Source organism: Lissotriton vulgaris, chromosome 3_1, assembly GCF_964263255.1.
Source record: "Lissotriton vulgaris chromosome 3_1, aLisVul1.2, whole genome shotgun sequence".
Taxonomy (NCBI): Eukaryota; Metazoa; Chordata; class Amphibia; order Caudata; family Salamandridae; genus Lissotriton; species Lissotriton vulgaris.
The window spans coordinates 1,069,315,152-1,069,335,123 of NC_141689.1; the positions used below are offsets into that span (position 1 = coordinate 1,069,315,152).

The following is a 19,972-nucleotide window of genomic DNA, read 5'->3' on the forward strand; positions in this document are numbered from 1 at the left end:
CAGGCAAGGCTGCAGGAGAAGACTGTTTGCCTGCGGAGATCTATAAGATCTGTGAACAGGAACCCCTCTCACTACTTAAACAAGTGATAGACTCTGTGGGAGAAACCGGAGTTGCCCCTACTTCATGGCGTGCAGCTAAAATTGTATTCTTTCTAAAAAAGAACAAACCGCCGGAAGAACAGGGTTCATACAGGCCTATTTCATTAATCAATACTGACGCTAAGATATTTGCTAAAGTACTTGCTAACTGCTTAGCGCCTATAATGCCGGCTCTAGTTAATTGTCAACAACACGGATTTGTGGTAGGCAGAGATACCACTACCCACGTTAATACTGCAATAACCGTTTTGGATGTTGCGGCGACTACTCTCACCCCACTCGGAATGGTCATGTTAGATGCTGAGAAGGCATTTGATCGAGTGGGGTGGGAGTATCTCTGGGCAACACTAACGGTTTATGGTATACAGGGGCAATATCTGGGATGGATCCAATCTCTGTACGAGACGCCTACAGCAATAGTTAGCTATTCGGGGAACAACTCTGATAACTTCTCAATAAAAAGAGGCACTAGACAGGGGTGTCCTCTTTCACCCCTATTATTTGCTATAGCTCTAGAGCCATTCCTCAACGCACTAACTGCTCAAGAACATATAACTCCAATAGAACACGAAGACATGTGCTTAAAAATTACAGCTTTTGCTGACGACATCGCTGTATATACTACAGACTTGGTGCGGGCTATACCTAAAATCATCCAGGAAGCTAGAGAATTTGGCGACATATCGGGATATAGACTTAACGTCAACAAAACACAAGTGATAGCTAATTATCAACCTACACATCCGATAACAGGGCTTTGCCACAATGCTACTTATTTAGGAGTCAAACTTACCGCAAATATCGAGAAAATCGTTCTGTTAAATTATGACCCCCTACTCAAAGATATCGCTTCCATGCTTAAAAAATGGAATAAAATACCACTTAGCCTGATCGGACGTATTAATATAATAAAGATGAAGATAGTTCCGAAAATACTATATTTATTCAGATCTATCCCGCTGCAACTCAATAAATCATACATTAAGAAAATAGAAAGTATTTGTAGTAGATACATTTTGGGATATTAAAAAGCCCGTCGGTCATTGACGGTATTGAAATTGCCTGTCGAAAAAGGGGGACTAAACTTCCCTGATTTAAAAATTTACTTTTTTGCCACTTTTATACAACGCATACGTAGTCTTTTGTCTAATGATGTCCCCACATTTTATCACCAATTTATGTTAGGATCACAAAGCAATAAGTTTCTATTTAGGGTACACGATCCAAATTACTATAAGAGAGTCAAATTCAAGACCGCGAGAGCCATTAAAAGAATCTGGGACCAAATTATGGACACTGAAAAAATTTCCTTTTTTAATGCTGAACTCCCAATATGGGGGAACCCAGGGCTGCCAACTATCTTCGCAGATGGTGCTTGCACTTTATGGATAGACCACAACATTAACAAGCTAGGGGATCTCTATGGCCCAGATGGCCTTCTAAGCTTTAATGCTCTAAAAATACTATATAACATCAATGAGACAACATATTTTAAATACATCCAGATACAAGATTTTTTAATCAATAAAAAGAAAATCGAGAATGTTGAACACTCAGATATCTTACAATTTATCTATTCTAATCAGACTAAAGCTACTATTAGCAAGAGCTATATTATTCTTAATAAAGGCCAAGTCGGAGACTGCGAGAAAATGGCAGATAAATGGACTACTAGGCTAGGAATCAACATCCATCCTAGCCAGATTGTGGGCTCATTAAAACAAATAAACCGAGTTGTACAGTCATCAAATCTGAGGCTACAATATTATAGGACAGTTACCCAAATATATTACACGCCTCAAAGAATCTCCAGCTGGACATCTGGCAATATCTCCACTGAACGCACCCAATGCCCAAAATGCAATCTAGAAGCGGCTGGCATAGAGCATATGCTCTATGAGTGTCCTAAACTTACAGCTTTCTGGTCGGGAATAATGGACTTTCTCAACAGGAAGCACATAACTATGCCTGTACTCTCTGCTCATTTGGTTTTGCTGGATATACAAGACACGAATAGTAATTATAAAGATCTGTTAACAATCGTTTTTGCATGTGCCAGATTGGTCATCACGCGTACATGGATCTCGAAAGAACCACCTAGTGTCAATGAATGGTGGTATCTTATCCACGAAATACATACTATGGAACTCTCTTTGGCTAAATTAAGAGGCCCTAAAGCACTAAAAGGAAGGGAGAAAATATGGGGTACATTCACTAGCTGAAAGGACAAATATTTTGTGAGACCGACATGTCACATCCTTTTGACATGACCTTTTTGCAAAGCTGCCTTGTCAACATCCGTGTTTTTTTTTTCTTTTCTTTTCTTTTTTTTTTCTCTCTCTTCAACGACAATAACATTTATTGAGAATTATGTACATGTATACAATCGAGATGATTCTATTACTGCATTTATGTTCTTTCTTGTAATAAATAAAAAAAAAAGAAAAAAAAGAAGCACTCATGTGAAAGTTAGCAGAGAGTTGCCTTGAACATTGAGGCTGGAATTATTTTACGATTCATTTTGGGATTTTTCTACTTGAAATATTTTTGGCTCCTGGGTGCTGTTGGCTCTATAGTAGTAGGTTGGTATAATTTTTACTGGTACCATCAGAATATAAATATATGTTTTTCGTAGCCAAGCTTTTAGGTAGACACCGAAAAATGCAAATCATTTTTGTTAATTTTAGACGAAACAGCCTGCCCATAATAACCTGAATTTACAGAAATCTGATAAAGATTGTATTAAACAGAAATAACGTTCATTGCTAGCAGACCATAATCCTTAGAGCATAAGGACACAATGCAGACACATCTGCAAGATCAAATGTCACATGAACCAGAGATATTTGTGTTTTACAGAAATTTGGAAGTTCTTGTGCAAGTATTTTGCTGGTGTTTCATCTAGGCCTGCTCCCATTATCAGGCAGTAAGGAATAGAGTTAAAACACTTCTATTTTGACTCAGATATGCACCTGTAAGAATGTGTCAATTTAAATACTAATGCACGTTTTAGGTCTGGCCTAGAGATGGCTTTAGTTTTTTCACCAGTTTCATGGTTTCACAAAAATCGTTATAAAAAAAGTGTAAGACTTATATAAATGGAATTTCATTTATATAAGTCTTAGGTGAAAGTAGTGTTTGAAAAATAGGTGTTTGAGATTTTTGTTGAACAGAGGCAGGGACTTAGTGGCGTGTAAAGCCAGCAGGGAGGGATATTCAGATTCTAAGCTCACTGCCATTGTGTACTCTTTGCTGAATGGGACAGCTTACTTGCACTAGAGTGAATGATGACACCTGACAAATTCTATTGGTATGCTTTTTTAATATGATTTGATTGCTACATTTTAATTGCCCGATAACCTATGTGTGGTGATGGTGATCATGATAGATTTCATATATTTTTTAAGCCTGGGGAAATGGAAAGGGCTATGTTTGGTTGTAAAACAGGAAGCAAGGAGAATTTGGCATGAAGTACTCATACTGCTGGCTGTTTTCGGTTTCATGGTTTTTCTGTGTGGTTCTTTGGTCCCTCGCAATTCACTTCGGGTTTTTTGACAGTGTTTGTGGAGTATATCTTGTATCGTTCTCCTAAACTTTCTCTCTGCTTGTACTGTTTTGGCAGTGTACTCTGTTGCCTGTTCAACTGACCTGTGTCTGATACATTTGTTTCTAGTAACCTTTTTGTCCAAGTGTGTGCTGGTTTCTCTGCATGTGACTGTTGAGCAGTTTTGCTATGGGTTAACTGAACAAATGAGGTATTAGTCATACGGTAACATCATGTCTTCAGTGATGATTTGGGTCTAGCTGACGGACAAATTCACAATACCTATGTTTGGTGTGCGGCAAACTTTGCCTCTTGAAGAGTCCCCGGATGTGACCATATTAGCCATATTACCTTGACTATATCGGACACATTTTATTGTGTCTCTAGTCCACAAAGTGAAGGTAGCAAAACGGCACTATTACAGCAGAGCTATTAATCAGATAACACGATTAAACAATAAACACTGTACCAGAAATGTAAGACTTAATTCATGTGTGTGGGTTAACAAAATCTGATATGCATAAACTGACACCCTGCTAGTTTATAGGGGTGTTGGAAACAAAACTATCAGGCATAGGTGAAACATGAACTTGTGAAGAGAGCTGTGATTTATCTTGAGGGTCTACAGAAACTGAAATAAAACAATAAAATACATCAATGTGTTTATTATAGGAAAATACTGTTTTGTTCTCTGCTATCTTTCCCTAACTACCCATTGCTGTGTCGTAGATGGAAAGGAATTCTATGCTGAAGAACCAGTGACTATGGGGACAGCTCATGGCCCTAATCCCAATCAGGACATTTCGAAACACTGGGGTAAACCAATATAGTATTGCCACCGTGGGTCATCACAAAGCCTACTGTGAGCACTAAGGGCTTGGTGTATTAAAAATAGGATTGTTGCACATTTTAATTAGGAAATTGCTACTTCTAATTTATGAAACTCTTTTGAGTTTCATTAGCGAATCATAGTGGCTCACAAATATACATACCTAATGAACATTAAAGATGTTGTTCGCAATTTCCAACCCATTGCCATTCACTGCCATCACAGGGATGGTGGCCTGCTGGGGTCAGCAGACCACTGTGTCTATGATTGCCTTTAAATAAAGCAGTCTTTGTTTTTTAAACGCATCCCGCTGAAAAAGGAAAAAAAATAAACTTTGTTTTATGTTTTAATCAAGCAGTCTTTGTTTTTTTAAACATTGAAAAAGAAAAAAAAATGAAACTTTGTTTTATGTTTTTAAGAGTAGGCAGTGGTCCGTGGGACCACTGCCTGCTCTTAAAAAATACTTTGCCAACCATTTTCAAATGGTAAGGGTCCCTTGGGGACCCCTTCACGTTTGCTAAATTAATTACCACAATTTTTCAAATGGTGGTAAATTGTGAATGGCGCGGGTTCTTTGGACCCAACGGCACCTACACAGCAGGAAAAGAACGACCCCGGGAAAAGGTATCCAGGGCAAATGGAGGGTGTAAATTTCTTTCCTGTAACATTGCGGGGTTAACGAGTAAACTAGAGGTCCCTGAATAGCTTTGACGTGATATGCCTCCAGGAAACTTGATTTAGAGAAAACTGCTATCACTTGGATGGCTATAAGACCCTTTTTGTGCCAGCGATTCCTTCCAGGGTAGGAAGAGATAAGGGGGGGGCTTGTTACCTTTGTCTCACTAGCAGTCCTTGGCATCGCTGTTACTCCACTACATGTTTCCCCCAATTTACAGGCAATGTTGTTATCTAGTGGCCAAAGCAAGCTTCTGCTGTTAAATTCTTATAATGCAGGAGCTGCATACATGTAGGAAGGCAATATTGCGCAGCTGGGGTCTGTTCTTCGGATATTAATTTGAAAGGCCAGGATTACCATCACGTTTTTCTAACAGGGGATTTTAATATTCATATGTGTGGAGATATCAGGCGAGGAGGCGTGGAAGCTATGGGCTGTGCACAACAAGCTGGCTTGCATATGGAACACACACCCCAGGTTATTGAACTCAATTCTAACTTGAACTAATTCGATCTAACATCTGTTATGAACAAACTGCCTCCTGGGAAAACTGATATTTCTCCTAATTTTATTGGGAGAGGGTGCGAGGCCTTTATTGATTTTGCCTCTGTATCCACCCCGTTTTTTAGGTCTCGCCTGGACGAAGCAAAAGCAAAGCTTTTGCGTTTAGGGCGAGACAGCTTACGTTGTTTCTTTTGGGGGAATGTGGACAGCAGAGTTCCACGCTCTTTTTCTGGCCGAGATTTAACCCCAGGAGCACGCACGTCGCCGTGCCTCTCATTCCCATTCGCAAACAAAGCCACACTCACGCATGCGCACATACACAGGCACACACACACACACACTGCATACACACACGCACCCCCCCTTAAACAGACACACGCGCACACAGACAGACGCACGCACGCACGCACGCACAGACACACTCAAACCGACACACGCGCGTACACCCCCATCCTCAACCCCACTCACCGGGCTCCTCTCCCCTTACGCATGGGAAGGCACTGTGGAGCTCCGTGCCAGCACATATTGAGGAAGGCAGCGTGGTATAGACTCCCACAGCGGCATTGTAGGGAAATTCAAAGTTGCCTCCCCGTAAACACCGCCGCAGCCCGGGAACTTTGGGAGCCTCAGAAATCCCGAGCGCAGCTCCTCTGACGTCAGACGAGGAGCCGCGCTGGGATTGGTGCCGGTGGGGCCCTACCTGGAAATGGAGCGCAGCTCCTCTGACGTCAGACGAGGAGCCGCGCTGGGATTGGTGCCGGTGGGGCTGTTGCCTGTAAACGGAAGACTCGTCGATGCCGGGCGGGGGGGGCTGCTTCGCTCCTCACCCGGGCAGCGCCTGCAAGGATCTAACACCCCGGAGACCCACGGAGCCTCGCACAAGTGCCTACAATCCCTGCCGCAGGTAACCATTCTGGGTGCAAATACTCGTTATTTGCCAGCAACAGTGTGGTGCCTTAAGCACAGACACGATTGTCTTCACTGTTCTGTTTTAAAAGTTCTTAGATGTAATTGGAAGAGTGTGTGGCATAATGGCTAGAGAGGCTGACTTTGAAGCTGCGGAACTGGGTTAGAGTCCTGGCTGGAGGCTCAATATGCTGTTATTTTACACAAATAATTTAATCTCTCTATGCCTAAAAATTCATTTGTCTGCATATAATGCAACTGGTGATCATGTAAAGCGCTCGGATACCTTTGGGTGGAGTTCGAGATATATAACACTGCAAACAAATTAACAAATCTTGAGCAACGTTCAATGTTTCAGCTGTCCGGTCACCACAATTGTCCCAAAACGTCCAATATGCTCATCATAACCCCACTAATATATCTCAGTATTCAGGACATTTCTATATCACGGAGTAGTTGAAAGCTCTATACTGGTTCCAGTGGCTGGGGTGACAATGACAACGCACGCCTCAAGCCACCTGGAAGGACAGTAAGAGTTCGCAAGGACTTTCTGATCACTGTGTCAAAATGGCACCATTGTTCATTCAAAAGACCACTGCATTCTGGGATTGGTAGTCTTCGTTTGCTGCAGTTGACCTGCATAGACTACGACACATGATAAAAACATGATTTTCAAAAACAAAGGTCAGACCTGAAATCCTGAAATTCCCGAGGCATGGAGCGACCCGGAAGTCCTATATTTGGAGGCTTTGAACAGTAAGTATTTCCGATCAGTCAGCCCAATGAGCGCTCCTGCAGACTCCCCGTGTGCCTCTAATGGGGCTCCAGTAATAGTCATGCAAAGCTCTGAGTTGCACAATGCACCTTTGGTACCTGAAGTAAGAGCGTGCAGGATGGGTTGACCTGGGCAGAGAAAGCGAGTGGGAGCTTCTAATGAACTCTGAAAATAGAGCTAGTCAATTAACTGGGAAGTAAAGGTGAAAGTGTCTGGGTCAGAGGTCAGAGGGCAAGGCGTTTGGAGACAGTATTTGAAGACCTTTGGAAAGGGGATATAGTGAGTTGAACTCGTTGCTCTTATTTTACGTGGCACTGGGTGTGGTTCCTGTTTTCCTGGCATACCACAACCACTGATTCGTGCATGTCCACTCATAATCTCACCCTCCCACTGAGGGACACCATCTCACAAGGCACAGTTCGCTTTTTGTCAGAGGAACTGGAAAGTGAGACCCACCTTGAACTTTTCTCCCTAACCAGCATGGAAGAACCATAAATAGACGACAAGCATTTTCAATGCAATAGGTCTCGCATTTAAGAGAGTTTGAGCTATTAGCATTGTAAATGGCAATGCTTTTATTTATGCTTTATTTTTCATAAATAAAAGGCATTGTCATTTACAATACCAATAGCTCAAACGCTTAAATGCGAGACCTATTGCATTGCAAATGCTTGTTTCTCAGGTCATTGATTTTTCTGTCTAGGTGAGTATACGCCAGGCTTCTCCAATGAGAAGCTTGTGAGCTATTGGTAGCTCTCCAGCTACCTGGAAGTAGCTCTCCTGTTTGCTGCAGGGCATATTAAAGCTTTGTTTGGTAGAATTAATATAGGTACCCCAATAACAGTGGGAGAAGCAGGAAGAAGCTTAAAGTGGGGGCATATAGTACCAGAGCTATTTCATGAGTCCCTCCAAACTCAGTGTCACAGAGAGTTTGCCATCTGTAATGATGGTGAGCCAAGCGCTTCAGACATTATGGACACATTTGGGGAAATGTCTACTTCTATAGGGAAGTTACTACAGGCCCCACGAGAGGGCCGCAAGCAGTCAGGCCCAAGATGGTTCCATTTGGTGTGTTTCCACGCTTCCAGGACCCTGAGAAAAGCGCTGGGTGCTAGGGCGCAGGACCAGGTGGCAGTTAAAGGCCTACGAAGAGCATATAAGGATGCTTTAGCTACCCGTAAGTCTGCCCTGAAAAGGAAGGCATGGTCTGATTTAGTCAAGGCTAGCACATTGTGCACTAGCTCAAAGTTCTGGGGCATCATTAATAGTCCCTTTCTATCTGGGGATAATGGTACCTATTTGGATGCCCACATTACGGAGGACGACTGGGTAGACCACTTTGTGGGCCTTTTTCGGTCAGATATCCCGCTAAAGCAGAGGGAGGAAAGGGAGGTAGACAATGCTGACCTTGTTTTTACAACGCAGGAGGTGACGGCTGGTATTCTAGGATTGTCTAAAAATAAGGCACCTGGGCCTGACGGGATCCCGGCTGATCTCTACATCACCCATGTAGACACCTGGACTCCGGTTCTCACATCTGTCATTGATGCTGCAATCCAGGTTGGTCGCCCAGACTCTTGGGCCTTGTCGATCATTGTCCCGATTTTTAAAAAGGGAGACCGGGACAGTTTCCTTCGCTACAGGCCCATTTCTCTTCTGGACCCTGTGGTAAATGTGGTGGGTTGCATTGTTCTGGATAGACTTGTATCTTGGGACGATGAAAATAACTTTTTAAGTGACATTCATTATGGCTTCCGCCCAGGCCGTTCCACCGTGGAACAATGTTTAAATCTGTACATGGTTCTGACTATACTGTGGCCCGTTCCAGCACCATATACCTAGCCTTCATGAACTTATCCTAAGCATTCGATTATGTTAATAGATCTAAGCTATAGCAGTTGATGTATACCATTGGCATTGATAGTAACATCTCATTTCTCAAGGACCTTCATCGAGACTCAAGGGCAGCTGTTCGCTATACAAAAGACACAAAATGACCCATCAAATAAAAATGAATAGAGGGGTTCGTCAGGGTGCATACTAGCACCCTTCCTTTTTAACTTGTATACTAACTCTCTAGAGAAGGCCCTTTTGGCCACAAAAGCTGATTGTCCCCAGGTAGGCAAGCGCAGTCTGCCAGTCCTCCTATACGCGGATGACCCAGTCCTCTTGGCGTGGACAGCAAAGGGCCTACAACTTTTATTGAGTTCTTTTACTCACTTTATGGAGGACCTGGACCTGACGGTTAATCACTCAAAATCATTTATTATGCAGGTGGGACCTCGTACAGCAAAGCTCTTTACCTTTTAGCTAGTATCATCACCAATACCCAAGACTACTACTCGGAAGAAAGGGGAACTAGTGAAATCTTCTGCAGCTGTTTTTAACTTTGCCACCAGAGTGGGAGGGAAACCAATAGGGGCACTCTTGAAGAATTACCAAGCAAAATGTATTTCAAAGGCAAGTTAGGGGCGCGAGATCTGAGGTCATATTGGGACCAGGGCCCTGCACATCGCCAAAAACTCTTTCCTGCGACGAACCCTTTCTGTGCCGCAAAGTATTTCTTTGCATGAAGAACTTGGGATGCCTTTCCTCTCGGGTGAATTGGCTTTTCGTGCCCTGGCATTATGGCTCAGGATTTGGGCCGAGCAGGAAAATACACGTAGTAAACCCTTCTTAAAGGACTGTCTTTCGCTTCACCATCTTTTGCGTATTCGATGGCTTCAGTACATAAGAGTAGGCCTTTTGAGGCTAGGCAGGGCAGAACTATTCACTAGACCAGAGAGTATATGTAAGAGGGGCTATTTATGGGCCAAAGAGTGTTTTTCAAGAAGGAGCCGTTGAGAAAGAGAGGGAGTAGAGCTGTGCAAGTTCAGTGTGCGTAGGCACATTATGTTAAAAACGGTGCCAACCACCGAATCATATCTTTTAGGGCTCAAAAGCATTTACAATCGTTTTTTATTGACGAGGTTTCAGCGCAGTCTTTTCCACTATCTCTTGGCTCAACTTTGTGGCTCCCACAGAGGTCAGTGTCGCATGCCCTGTGGCTACGACGGAGAGTCTCCTCAGGACATGATGCACTTTTTATAGTTCTGCAGTTTTTATGATCGTCCCAGAAAATTATTTATTATCCCTCTCCTGAAAAGGTTTGGTTTCAGGAGGGTTAAACCAGCTTTTATCTTTTTACAACTTCTTTCTACAGATACTGTTTTGTTCACTCTTCATTTTTTAAGGTCAGCCCTAAAACTCAGGTCAAGTTGTGATTAATTTCTGCACTGTAATCTATGTATTTTAATTATAAACTCAGTGTAATTTGATGTATCAACAGTTTATTTTATTTATTTTATTTTAGGCATTTGTAGAGCGCTCTGTTACCCGTAGGTGTCCTGGCGCTAAGTGTTACTCCTGAGGTATAGGCAGGTTAGGGGATCAGATGTTAAACAGCCATGTCTTTAAAGCTCTTCTAAAGGCCATGAGGTCCGTCAGTTTTCTGAGGGTGTGGGGCAAGGCATTCCAGGCTTTGGCTGCGCACAGCACAAAGCTTCTGCCTCCCCAGCGCGCTCTCTTAATACGAGGCACCGCGATCAACCCCATATCAGCTGATCTAAGATTTCTAGTCTGACGGTACCAATGGAAGTACTGCCGAAAGAATGAGGGTCCCTTGCCTTGTAAGGACGTAAATACAAGGCATAAAGCTTTAAAAAGAATTCTCTTTCGCATTGGAAGCCAATGCAGCTTGACCAGCTCCTGAGATACGTAGGCAAATTTAGGGATCCCCAAAATGAGCCTAGCCGCCGCATTTTGTAGTACCTGTAATTTGTTGAGCACACCCTGTTGGGCACCAAGAAATAAGCTATTGCAATAATCCAATGTTGCCATGTTCCACAATACAGGTTAACAGTTGTTAACCTGTATTGTGGAACATGTTTTTAATCATGTTTGATTGACACTTATGGTTTTATCCAAAAAACTGAATAATGTTTGTTGATGATGATGAATGTTTTGCAAACACATTTTGGTCGCAAAACTTTCGTACAAACCATTTCAAGTTAGTGTTAGGAAGGGACGCCCTCGACATGCATCTTCCAAATACTGAATCGCAAAACCTAAATTGGGGCCTTGTACTTCCCAATAAGCCCAAAAATGCTTCTTACATCTAGCCCTAAGTTATTGTTCTGAAGTCAATTAATGTCTTTTTTTAGTTTTGTTCCATCAACATGTGTTCAATAAAACAGCGTTTTCTCTTTTACCTTTACAGGACTACCAAAAGACATCAAACTTTCTACGATGGGAGTCCTGCCTGTCTTCCAGGGGTATGCCATATTCCAATGGCTGAACCTTTTTGCAACAAAACTAGAGAGGTGAGAGGCCCATATAATCCGTAAAGATATTTTACATTTTTTATTTACTCATTTGTCAGATACCTTGAACCGAAATGCAGTGAATGACTTCTGAAATTACCAATCTCTCTTAATCTATCAAAAATCAAAAGGTTTTTGTGAATATCAATAAACATTAACTCCCAAATGTTAGTGTTTTTTCAGGTTTTAAACATTGCGTTATCTAATTTTTTACACCTAACTATAGTATCACTTTAACCTTACTTTATTTTTCAGTGTGCGTGTTTGTGTGTGCGCACGTGTGCGTGTGTGTGTGTTGAGAGCTATCTCAGAATTAGCCGATAAGGGGGTCCTCCACAGCCAAATATAAGTGAGTGTTGCTGTAAGCAAGGTCAATGCACAAACAAATAGGGCCTAATTTAGAGTTTGGTGGAGACAGAGTACCCTGTCTTCAAAACTGTCTTCCCAAACAATTTTGAGTTGGGTTGACCACCAGATATATGCCAATGGAGTAAAATTTGTATAAGCCTTCCTCTGATGGCCCGGGGAGTACGGGCCGTCGGAGGGAAGCCATCTGACCATCCACCCTACTTAAAGTGTGCAGTATGATGGCTTATGTCTTTTATCTGTCCATTGCCGCCAAGAACAGTCTGGCATTGAGGAATGAAAAGGATCCCCAGTCCATGGAAGACAACTCCCATGGTTTTAAGGCCATTACTTTTTACTTTTCCAAAGCAAACTCCTACTTTTGGACTTTGTAAAAACATTTAAATGGGTTTGTATGAATCACTGTGAAGGAGGTTCATACATTCCCCGATTGCCTTTACTCATCCACTGAAGTCTAAGACAGGCCCACTGCATTTTGCAACCATGCTTACCATGCAAATCGCATGATTTTGGGAGAAGCTAAGCAAGTGCACAGGTGCCAGAGACTGATATCATGAGAAAGGAAAGAGGGGATCTTCCGAGAACGGAAAGGGAGGGCGTTTAGTTCTCTTTTTTTTTCTTTTTTATAACAAATAATAATCCGGTTTTATTCATGATACAGCTTGGCCCAAAGGCCCATATGTCAACAGGATTCAATACAGGTTTGCAGCATACCAATTCCCCCCCAAAAGAAAACAGATGATAAACCAATGAAACCTAGGCACAGATTAGGTACCCCCCACCTCCCCCGTCCCACCAGAATGTTAGAGTTTAGTGTCGGGCAAATTGAAAATGACTGTACTAGATGTTACTGCGGCATAAAGTCTGCATTTCCTGCTCGATAAGAGCTTCAGGGGTATCAATCAATCAAGTATTTTGTAAAGCACACTACATACCCGTGAGGATTTCAAGGCGCTGGGGCGGGGTGCTGCTGCTATTAGTCGAAGAGCCAGGTCTTGATTTGTCTCCTGAAGGGGGAGGGTGTTCCAGGTCCTGGCGGCGCGATGGAAGAAGGATCTTCCTCCGGAAGTAGTTCTACGGATGCACAGGACTGTGGCCAGGGCGTGGTCAGCAGAGCAGAGTTTCCTGTTGGGTACGTAGAAGGAGAGCCAATTGTTGAGATAGGCTGATCCGGTCTTGTGGAGTGCCTTGTGTGCGTGGATCAGGACCTTGAAGGAGATTCTCCTGTCGACGGGGAGCCAGTGCAGGTTTCTCAGGTGGGGGGTGATGTGGTCGGGCGCGGGAGGTGATGGGGTACCTTTAGTTCTTAATGTAAACATTGTAGGCTGAGCAATCTAATCAACACTTTCCTGTCTCAACAGTCAGGATGCGAAAGAGAGGCTCTAAACAACATATGAATGTTCATGATCTTCATTGTAGCTAATTTGAGCAGCCATGTTCTATGCAGTAGATATTTTGTGTATGTTGTATCTCAATAGCTATTTTGTGATTAGCTGTTTTGAGTGATAATCTTAGGGGACAAATGGGTCAGATGACGTTTTCCATATTGCATCAAATGTAGGCTACTTTGTCACTACTTACCGCATTGTCAATTTATTAGAAGCCTCACCTTAACACTGAGGTATATGGTCTGAAAGATAACAGTGCATATATGTCCTTTTCAGGTCCTAATGGAAGTTGCAAAGAAGCTTGGGATTAAATGTCACCCAAAAGGGACCATGATAACAATTGAGGGGCCACGCTTCAGTACTCGGGCAGAAAGCTTGATGTTTCGTCAATGGGGAGCTGATGTCATCAACATGTCTACAGTCCCAGAAGTAGTCCTTGCCAAAGAGGCTGGCATCTGCTACGCAAGTGTCGCTATGGCAACAGACTATGATTGTTGGAAGGAGCATGAAGAAGCAGTGAGTATACTAAATGGCCATGTCGCTGCGTTTTAAATGGGTGCAAAACAACAGCTAATGGAATTGTAGCACCCCTCTCTGAGGAAGATTTATTTACATTCATCTAAAAATGTAACAAATAAGTTGTAAAATTCCAACATAAGTTACTCAATGATTTAAGAAATAATGTAATCCGCAATGTTCATATTGTTATAAATATTACGTGATCATTTGAATTTCTGTTGTAAATTAGAGACTTTATTTAACATATATGCATATATACCTCACTCAATTTAACACAAAGCACATCTTAATCAACACGTGGTTCATACAGATGCATATACTTTATAGCAGTAATTATTTGAAATGTCAATGCTGGTGTTAATAAATGTGTGCTATGGAAGGGAGTATGTCGTAACTTTGCGTGAAGACTAGCTTTTAGATGTTGTAATTGAGCACCCAAATAACCAACATGTGGCCTGGTTCACAAGGGAACTTCCTCACAGGTACAGATTTACTACTATTGCTCAATGTGTAATTGCACATGATACACACTGTGGGCAGATCCACGATGAAAAAATACAATTTTGTTTCTATGTGTTTATTTCCCTCCCATGGGTAATAATTTCTCCACATGTAGAAACCCCTCCCCTTACACCCCCGCCAAGGTATGGAGATGAGTCACTTCCCTTCCCACCTTAGGTAGCAAAATACTCCAGCCCTTTGCTGCACTAAAACTCAGACCAGTTCCATTGTGGAAAAGTATCGGAAAAGATTTAGTGAAGAGCCACAAACTCATAAGTTTAAGGGCACTGACATACTCACAAAGGTAAATTGATATGCCCACTCTCACCGTACAGTACAGTACTAGCAGAGGATTACACATCAGTAAAATATATATATATATATATATATATATATATATATATATATATATATATATATATATATATATATATATATATATATATATATATATATATATATATATATATATATATATATACATTACCTACTGGCTATCGCCAGTAGGTATATATAGTTAGGATTTTTTCCCTATGGGATTTTTGAAAATTCTTTGTCTAATAACTTTGGCGTTTGTGGACGGAATCGGCTGAAATTTGCAGGAAAATGGCACATTTCGTTTCTGAGCGTCCCTTGAAAATTTGGGGGGGTTTCGTCAAGGGGGGGCCGAGAAAAAAGGGGGGTCCCAAAACGCGTTTTTAACATTGAGTTTTCCATAGGGCGGTTGGCCTCACTTTTAGCTCGAACGGCTGAATGGATTTGCACGAAACTTGGCAAAATTGTAGGGACTGTTAGCCCGATGTGCCTTTGCTAGGTCTCAATATATGTGCTCCAGTGGATTTTGAGAAATTAACGTTCAAAACAAGATATATATCTGTAACAGCACTCCGGGCTGCGCTCCGGTCCGCTTACTTTTCGCGAAACTGAACTTTGCGATGCGAAGCTGATTGGCTTTCTGGTGTCTGTCAACATTCTAAACAGTCCGGAGCGGCCGCCATCTTATCTCTCGGTAGGATCGAGAGAGAAGAAGAGGTGAAAAACGAAGGGGGAATTTAATGAAAGGGGGCAAGGTAGACCCTTCTTGACCCCCTAGGAATGATGTTGGGGTTATTAAAGGGTCCCGTGGGGAAAATAAAAAAAAATTGATTTTTCACGGTAGAAGCGCTTCTCGGGCCGCGAACTGGGCCGCAAACTGGTAGCAAAACGGGAATTCGCCATTTTGTGTTTCGTTTTAATTAAATTACTAGGTATAAGGGGGTGCGGGAGACGTATCCTGATCCCTTATGTTTTCTGAGGGTGGCTGAGGAGGCTCATATATGTTGATATATGTCTTCCAGCGGCTGTGCGTGCGCCATCTTATCTCTCGGTAGGATCGAGAGAGAAGAAGAGGTGAAAAACGAAGGGGGAATTTAATGAAAGGGGGCAAGGTAGACCCCTCTTGACCCCTAGGAATGATGTTGGGGTTATTAAAGGGTCCCGTGGGGAAAATAAAAAAAAATTGATTTTTCACGGTAGAAGTGCTTCTCGGGCCGCGAACTGGGCCGCAAACTGGTAGCGAAACGGGAATTCGCCATTTTGTGTTTCGTTTTAATTAAATTACTAGGTATAAAGGGGTGCGGGAGACGTATCCTGATCCCTTATGTTTTCTGAGGGTGGCTGAGGAGGCTCATATATGTTAATACATGTCTTCCAGCGGCTGTGCGTGAGCGTTTTTTTTTTTTTTGCTGCGTGACGTCTGTTAACGTTCGATTCGATGGAAATCAGGAAGTGTTGACCGCCAATTTGTCACTGCGATAAAATATTTTGTTATAAATGAATCCTTATTGATAAACATTGTATGCGCCATCTTGCCTTTTTTCCAATGGCACAATTTTGTCGTGCACGGCAGCCATTTTAGATGCCTTGACCAGACCCACTCTCTGCACGCCGTCGATTCTCAGCACGGCTCCCCACCCTCGCAAGCATCTCCCCCACGCACTGGTCACCCCCGCTCTCTCTCTCATGCATGGGCCATAAACTTCCCCCCATCTGCGCTGCTCTTCCCTGAGAATCACACCCTGTGCCCGCCCGACACCTCCCTTTCACCCTATTCACTACCGCACCCTCTGACACTCCTCTTCCTCTGTGTCCGATTGTCCAGGCCGGTCCCAGGCTATCACCTAGCCCTGCGGATGTAGTTTATGGCCCCAGCTGCAGAGAATCCAGACATGCCAACCCTCCCGATTCAGGCGTGAGACTACCGATTTCAGTGCTAGTCTCCCGCCTCCCGATTCCTGCAAGCAAAAACTCGATTCCTCGGGGGTTTCAGCTGACAGGGCTTGGTATTGTGTTACGTGCTAATTCTTCCAGGAAACGTCAGAGTGCCGATGCAGGGGCTCTAGAAGGGGTGATAAACCATTTAAGCCTCATTAACAAGCGCATGGTCTTTTAAAGACATGTGAAGTACTCGGGGCGGCGGTGTGTGTGTGCCCTCTTTCAGGAGCGGGCGGGGGGGGGGGGGGGGGGGGGCACTGCCAGCAACTTGCCAGGCCAGGCAGTGTTCAACACTTGCATCACCCTTTCTCTGCCTGCTATTGCGCTCCATGCTTCGGAAAGGTAAGAAAAAGAACGTGCATTTGAGTTTGAAATGTCCGATCCTGTAGCAGCACACTTCCAAAGCCCACACATGACAATAACCCGATTCAAGGCCCCATTCACCCGATTTTTTGAAAAATATATAGTACTCCAACAAAGTAGGATTATAAAACTTTATTAACTTTATAAATATATCGAACGCAACAAAAACTGTAAATACATTTAAAATTTTTTGGCAAAAAGAAGCAACAATGGTCAGTAGCTGTCTTTTGTGCGAATAGTCCCAAGGCAGCACAACGTGCCGAGTTCTGGACGGCACCCAGGTGATGTTACCTGGGTGCCGCACTGGATTTTGGTTTCCTACAATGCAGCTCAGAAAAACAGCGTGGGGCGTCCCGGGTGGTGCGGGGGGAGGCCTCGTCAGTAGCGGTCTGTTGTGCGAATAGTCCCAAGGCAGCAGAACGCGCTGAGATGTGGATGGCACCCAGGTGATGTCCAGTAACTTGCCGCACTGGTTTTGGTATCCTACAATGCTGCTCCGAAAAACGGCGTGGGGCGCCCCGGGGGGGGGGGCGTGGGGGAGGCGGCGTGAACGGGCCTCCCCAGGTGGAGGCTCGTCTGCTGTACTGGGGCACCCCTTTACCGTTTCAGTTGCCATTCCGCCCGCTTTTGCTACACTGTGCCTCGTCCTCCATTCAGCTGTTTATCGCCCGCTCTTGCGGCTACAGCGTCTTGCTCACCATGTAGTTGAGTTGCGCCAACTCTTGCGGTGCAGCGATAGGCGTCTGCCATTGGATTCTTAAAATGGCGGACGGCTCTTCGGATTTGGGCCTGGTCCACTAAAATGGCCCTGGGACACCTTGGAACTCGGACGCTTGCCTGCTAGGGCTTGGGCTCCATTCTCGAAAGCGTCCCCTCAGCCGTGAAGATTCTACAAAAGTCTTGGGGGCCCTCGACTCCTGCAGGCTTCCGGTGGGGAGCGGCTGCCATGATTGCTCGCGGAATGACCACGACGGAGCCACGAGATGATGGTGCTCTCATGCTGACGCCAGCTTCAGTCTGAAACATCCAGAAACAAGGTGGGGCTTTCATCGTTTTGGAAAAAAAAATGTTCTAAACCAATGAAAAGTGTTATTTTTAGGTCATATGACCAAGCCTTCCATCATTAGGAAACCAAAAGTAAAATGAACCAATGAAAAGTTTTATAAACAAGTCACATGCCCTGTTATGCGGCATAGGGCTACAAAAAGCGTAGAAAATCCGTTGGCACGTGAGGCGGCGTCAGTAGCGGACCGATGTGCGAATAGGCCGAAGGCAGCACAACGCGCCGAGATCCGGATGGCACCGAGTTGTTGTCCAGCAAGTTGCTGCACTGGTGTGGCTATCCTACAATGCTGCGCCGAAAGTCGGCGTGGGGCGCCCCGTTGGCCTGTAAGGTCGCGTCAGTCAGTGGGGGCTGTGCGTCTCCCCCAAGATGGAGGCTCCTCGGCTGCAGTGTGGCGCCCCTTATCTTTTCACTCGCCGTCCAACTGAGTTGCGTCCGCACTTGCGGCTACAGTATGCCGAAGGCAGCACAGCGCGCCGAGATCCGGATGGCACCGAGGTGGAGTCCAGCAAGTTGCCGCACTGGTGTGGCCATCCTACAATGCTGCGCCGAAAGACGGCGTGTCCAGCTGAGTTCCGGTCACTCTTGCGGTACAGTGACTCGAACGCTCTGAGATCGGGATGGCACCGAGGTGGTGTCCAGCAAATTGCCGCACTGGTGTGGCCATCCTACAATGCTGCGTCGAAAGACGGCGTGTCCAGCTGAGTTCCGGTCACTCTTGCGGTACAGTGACTCGAACGCGCCGAGATCCGGATGGCACCGAGGTGGTGTCCAGCAAGTTGCCGCACTGGTGTGGCCATCCTACAATGCTGCGCCGAAAGTCGGCGTGGGGTGCCCCGTTGGCTTATGAGGTGATGTCAGTAGTGGACCGATGTGTGAATAGGTCGGAACCAGCACAAGGCGCCAAGATCCGGATGGCAAGTCCTGGATGTTGAGTGCCATAGTTGAGAGTTCTGAGCAGTGCTTGTAAGACTGTCTGAAGCTTATTTGCACCTGCTGCAGCTTCACTATTGCCCTGGTGTGGCCAAAGATCGCCCATGACATAGGCGGCCGGCTCCCGAGGTCCGGCGGAACTTTTTTCCTTTTCCTTTCTGCATCTTGTCCCACAATCCGTTTGACCTGAAGACACGACCAGGTCCCTGAATGTGTGCAGAGGGACGTTATTGATTGAATCAAAATGGCGGCTTCACACAAAGCTGACTCAAGCGTTGCTGTTGATGCTATACAGACAAAAATTGGTTTTCAGTTTGTACATTCTTCAGGATTTTTTTTTCCATCCAAGGCTGATTGAGAGTTTGTAGAAAAATGGCTTCAGATTTTCAACATACTACTCTTCAACATTCTTCCTAAATGTAACAATGTGAGACTCACTAGGAGAACGGCTGTTTATCTTTCCTTTCAAAATGCTGCCAACAATATTTTCTGAATGGAAGACACCATCTTGTAGCATAAAGGGCCGAAAGGGGTTCTGGTCTGGCCGATGGTTGGTGGAGACATTTTGACTATATCTTGGACCTGCCCGGCCTCGCCCAAAATGGCGCCGGTATAAATGGGACTCGTAACTCCTTGTTGTGTACTGGTTGAACAACCTTGATATCACGAGATATGAATGCAGTTTTGATGCTCATGGCGGGCGGGGACGAGAATTGATTGAATATTTCGACATCCCTATTGATATTAAGTTCTGATGTGTTATTGATTACTGTACTATTGAAAGTTCGAATTAACGTCACCCATGGTACTTGCCCGCAAATGTATATCTAGATGATTTTTTTGTAAGTGGCTTTGTCGTATTTTAATTACAAAATGTACGTCCACCAATTCC

General features: G+C 44.2%; 1 protein-coding gene across 1 annotated transcript in view; it reads left to right on the forward strand.

The window, feature by feature from the left end:
• MTAP (methylthioadenosine phosphorylase) overlaps positions 1–19,972 on the forward strand; it is a 384,186-nt gene that overhangs the window by 266,277 nt on the left and 97,937 nt on the right. Inside the window, exons 5-6 of the mRNA XM_086961491.1 lie at positions 11,592–11,694; positions 13,725–13,964. Coding sequence (XP_086817617.1) covers positions 11,592–11,694; positions 13,725–13,964 — 343 coding nt within the window. The remainder of the gene's footprint in view (positions 1–11,591; positions 11,695–13,724; positions 13,965–19,972) is intronic.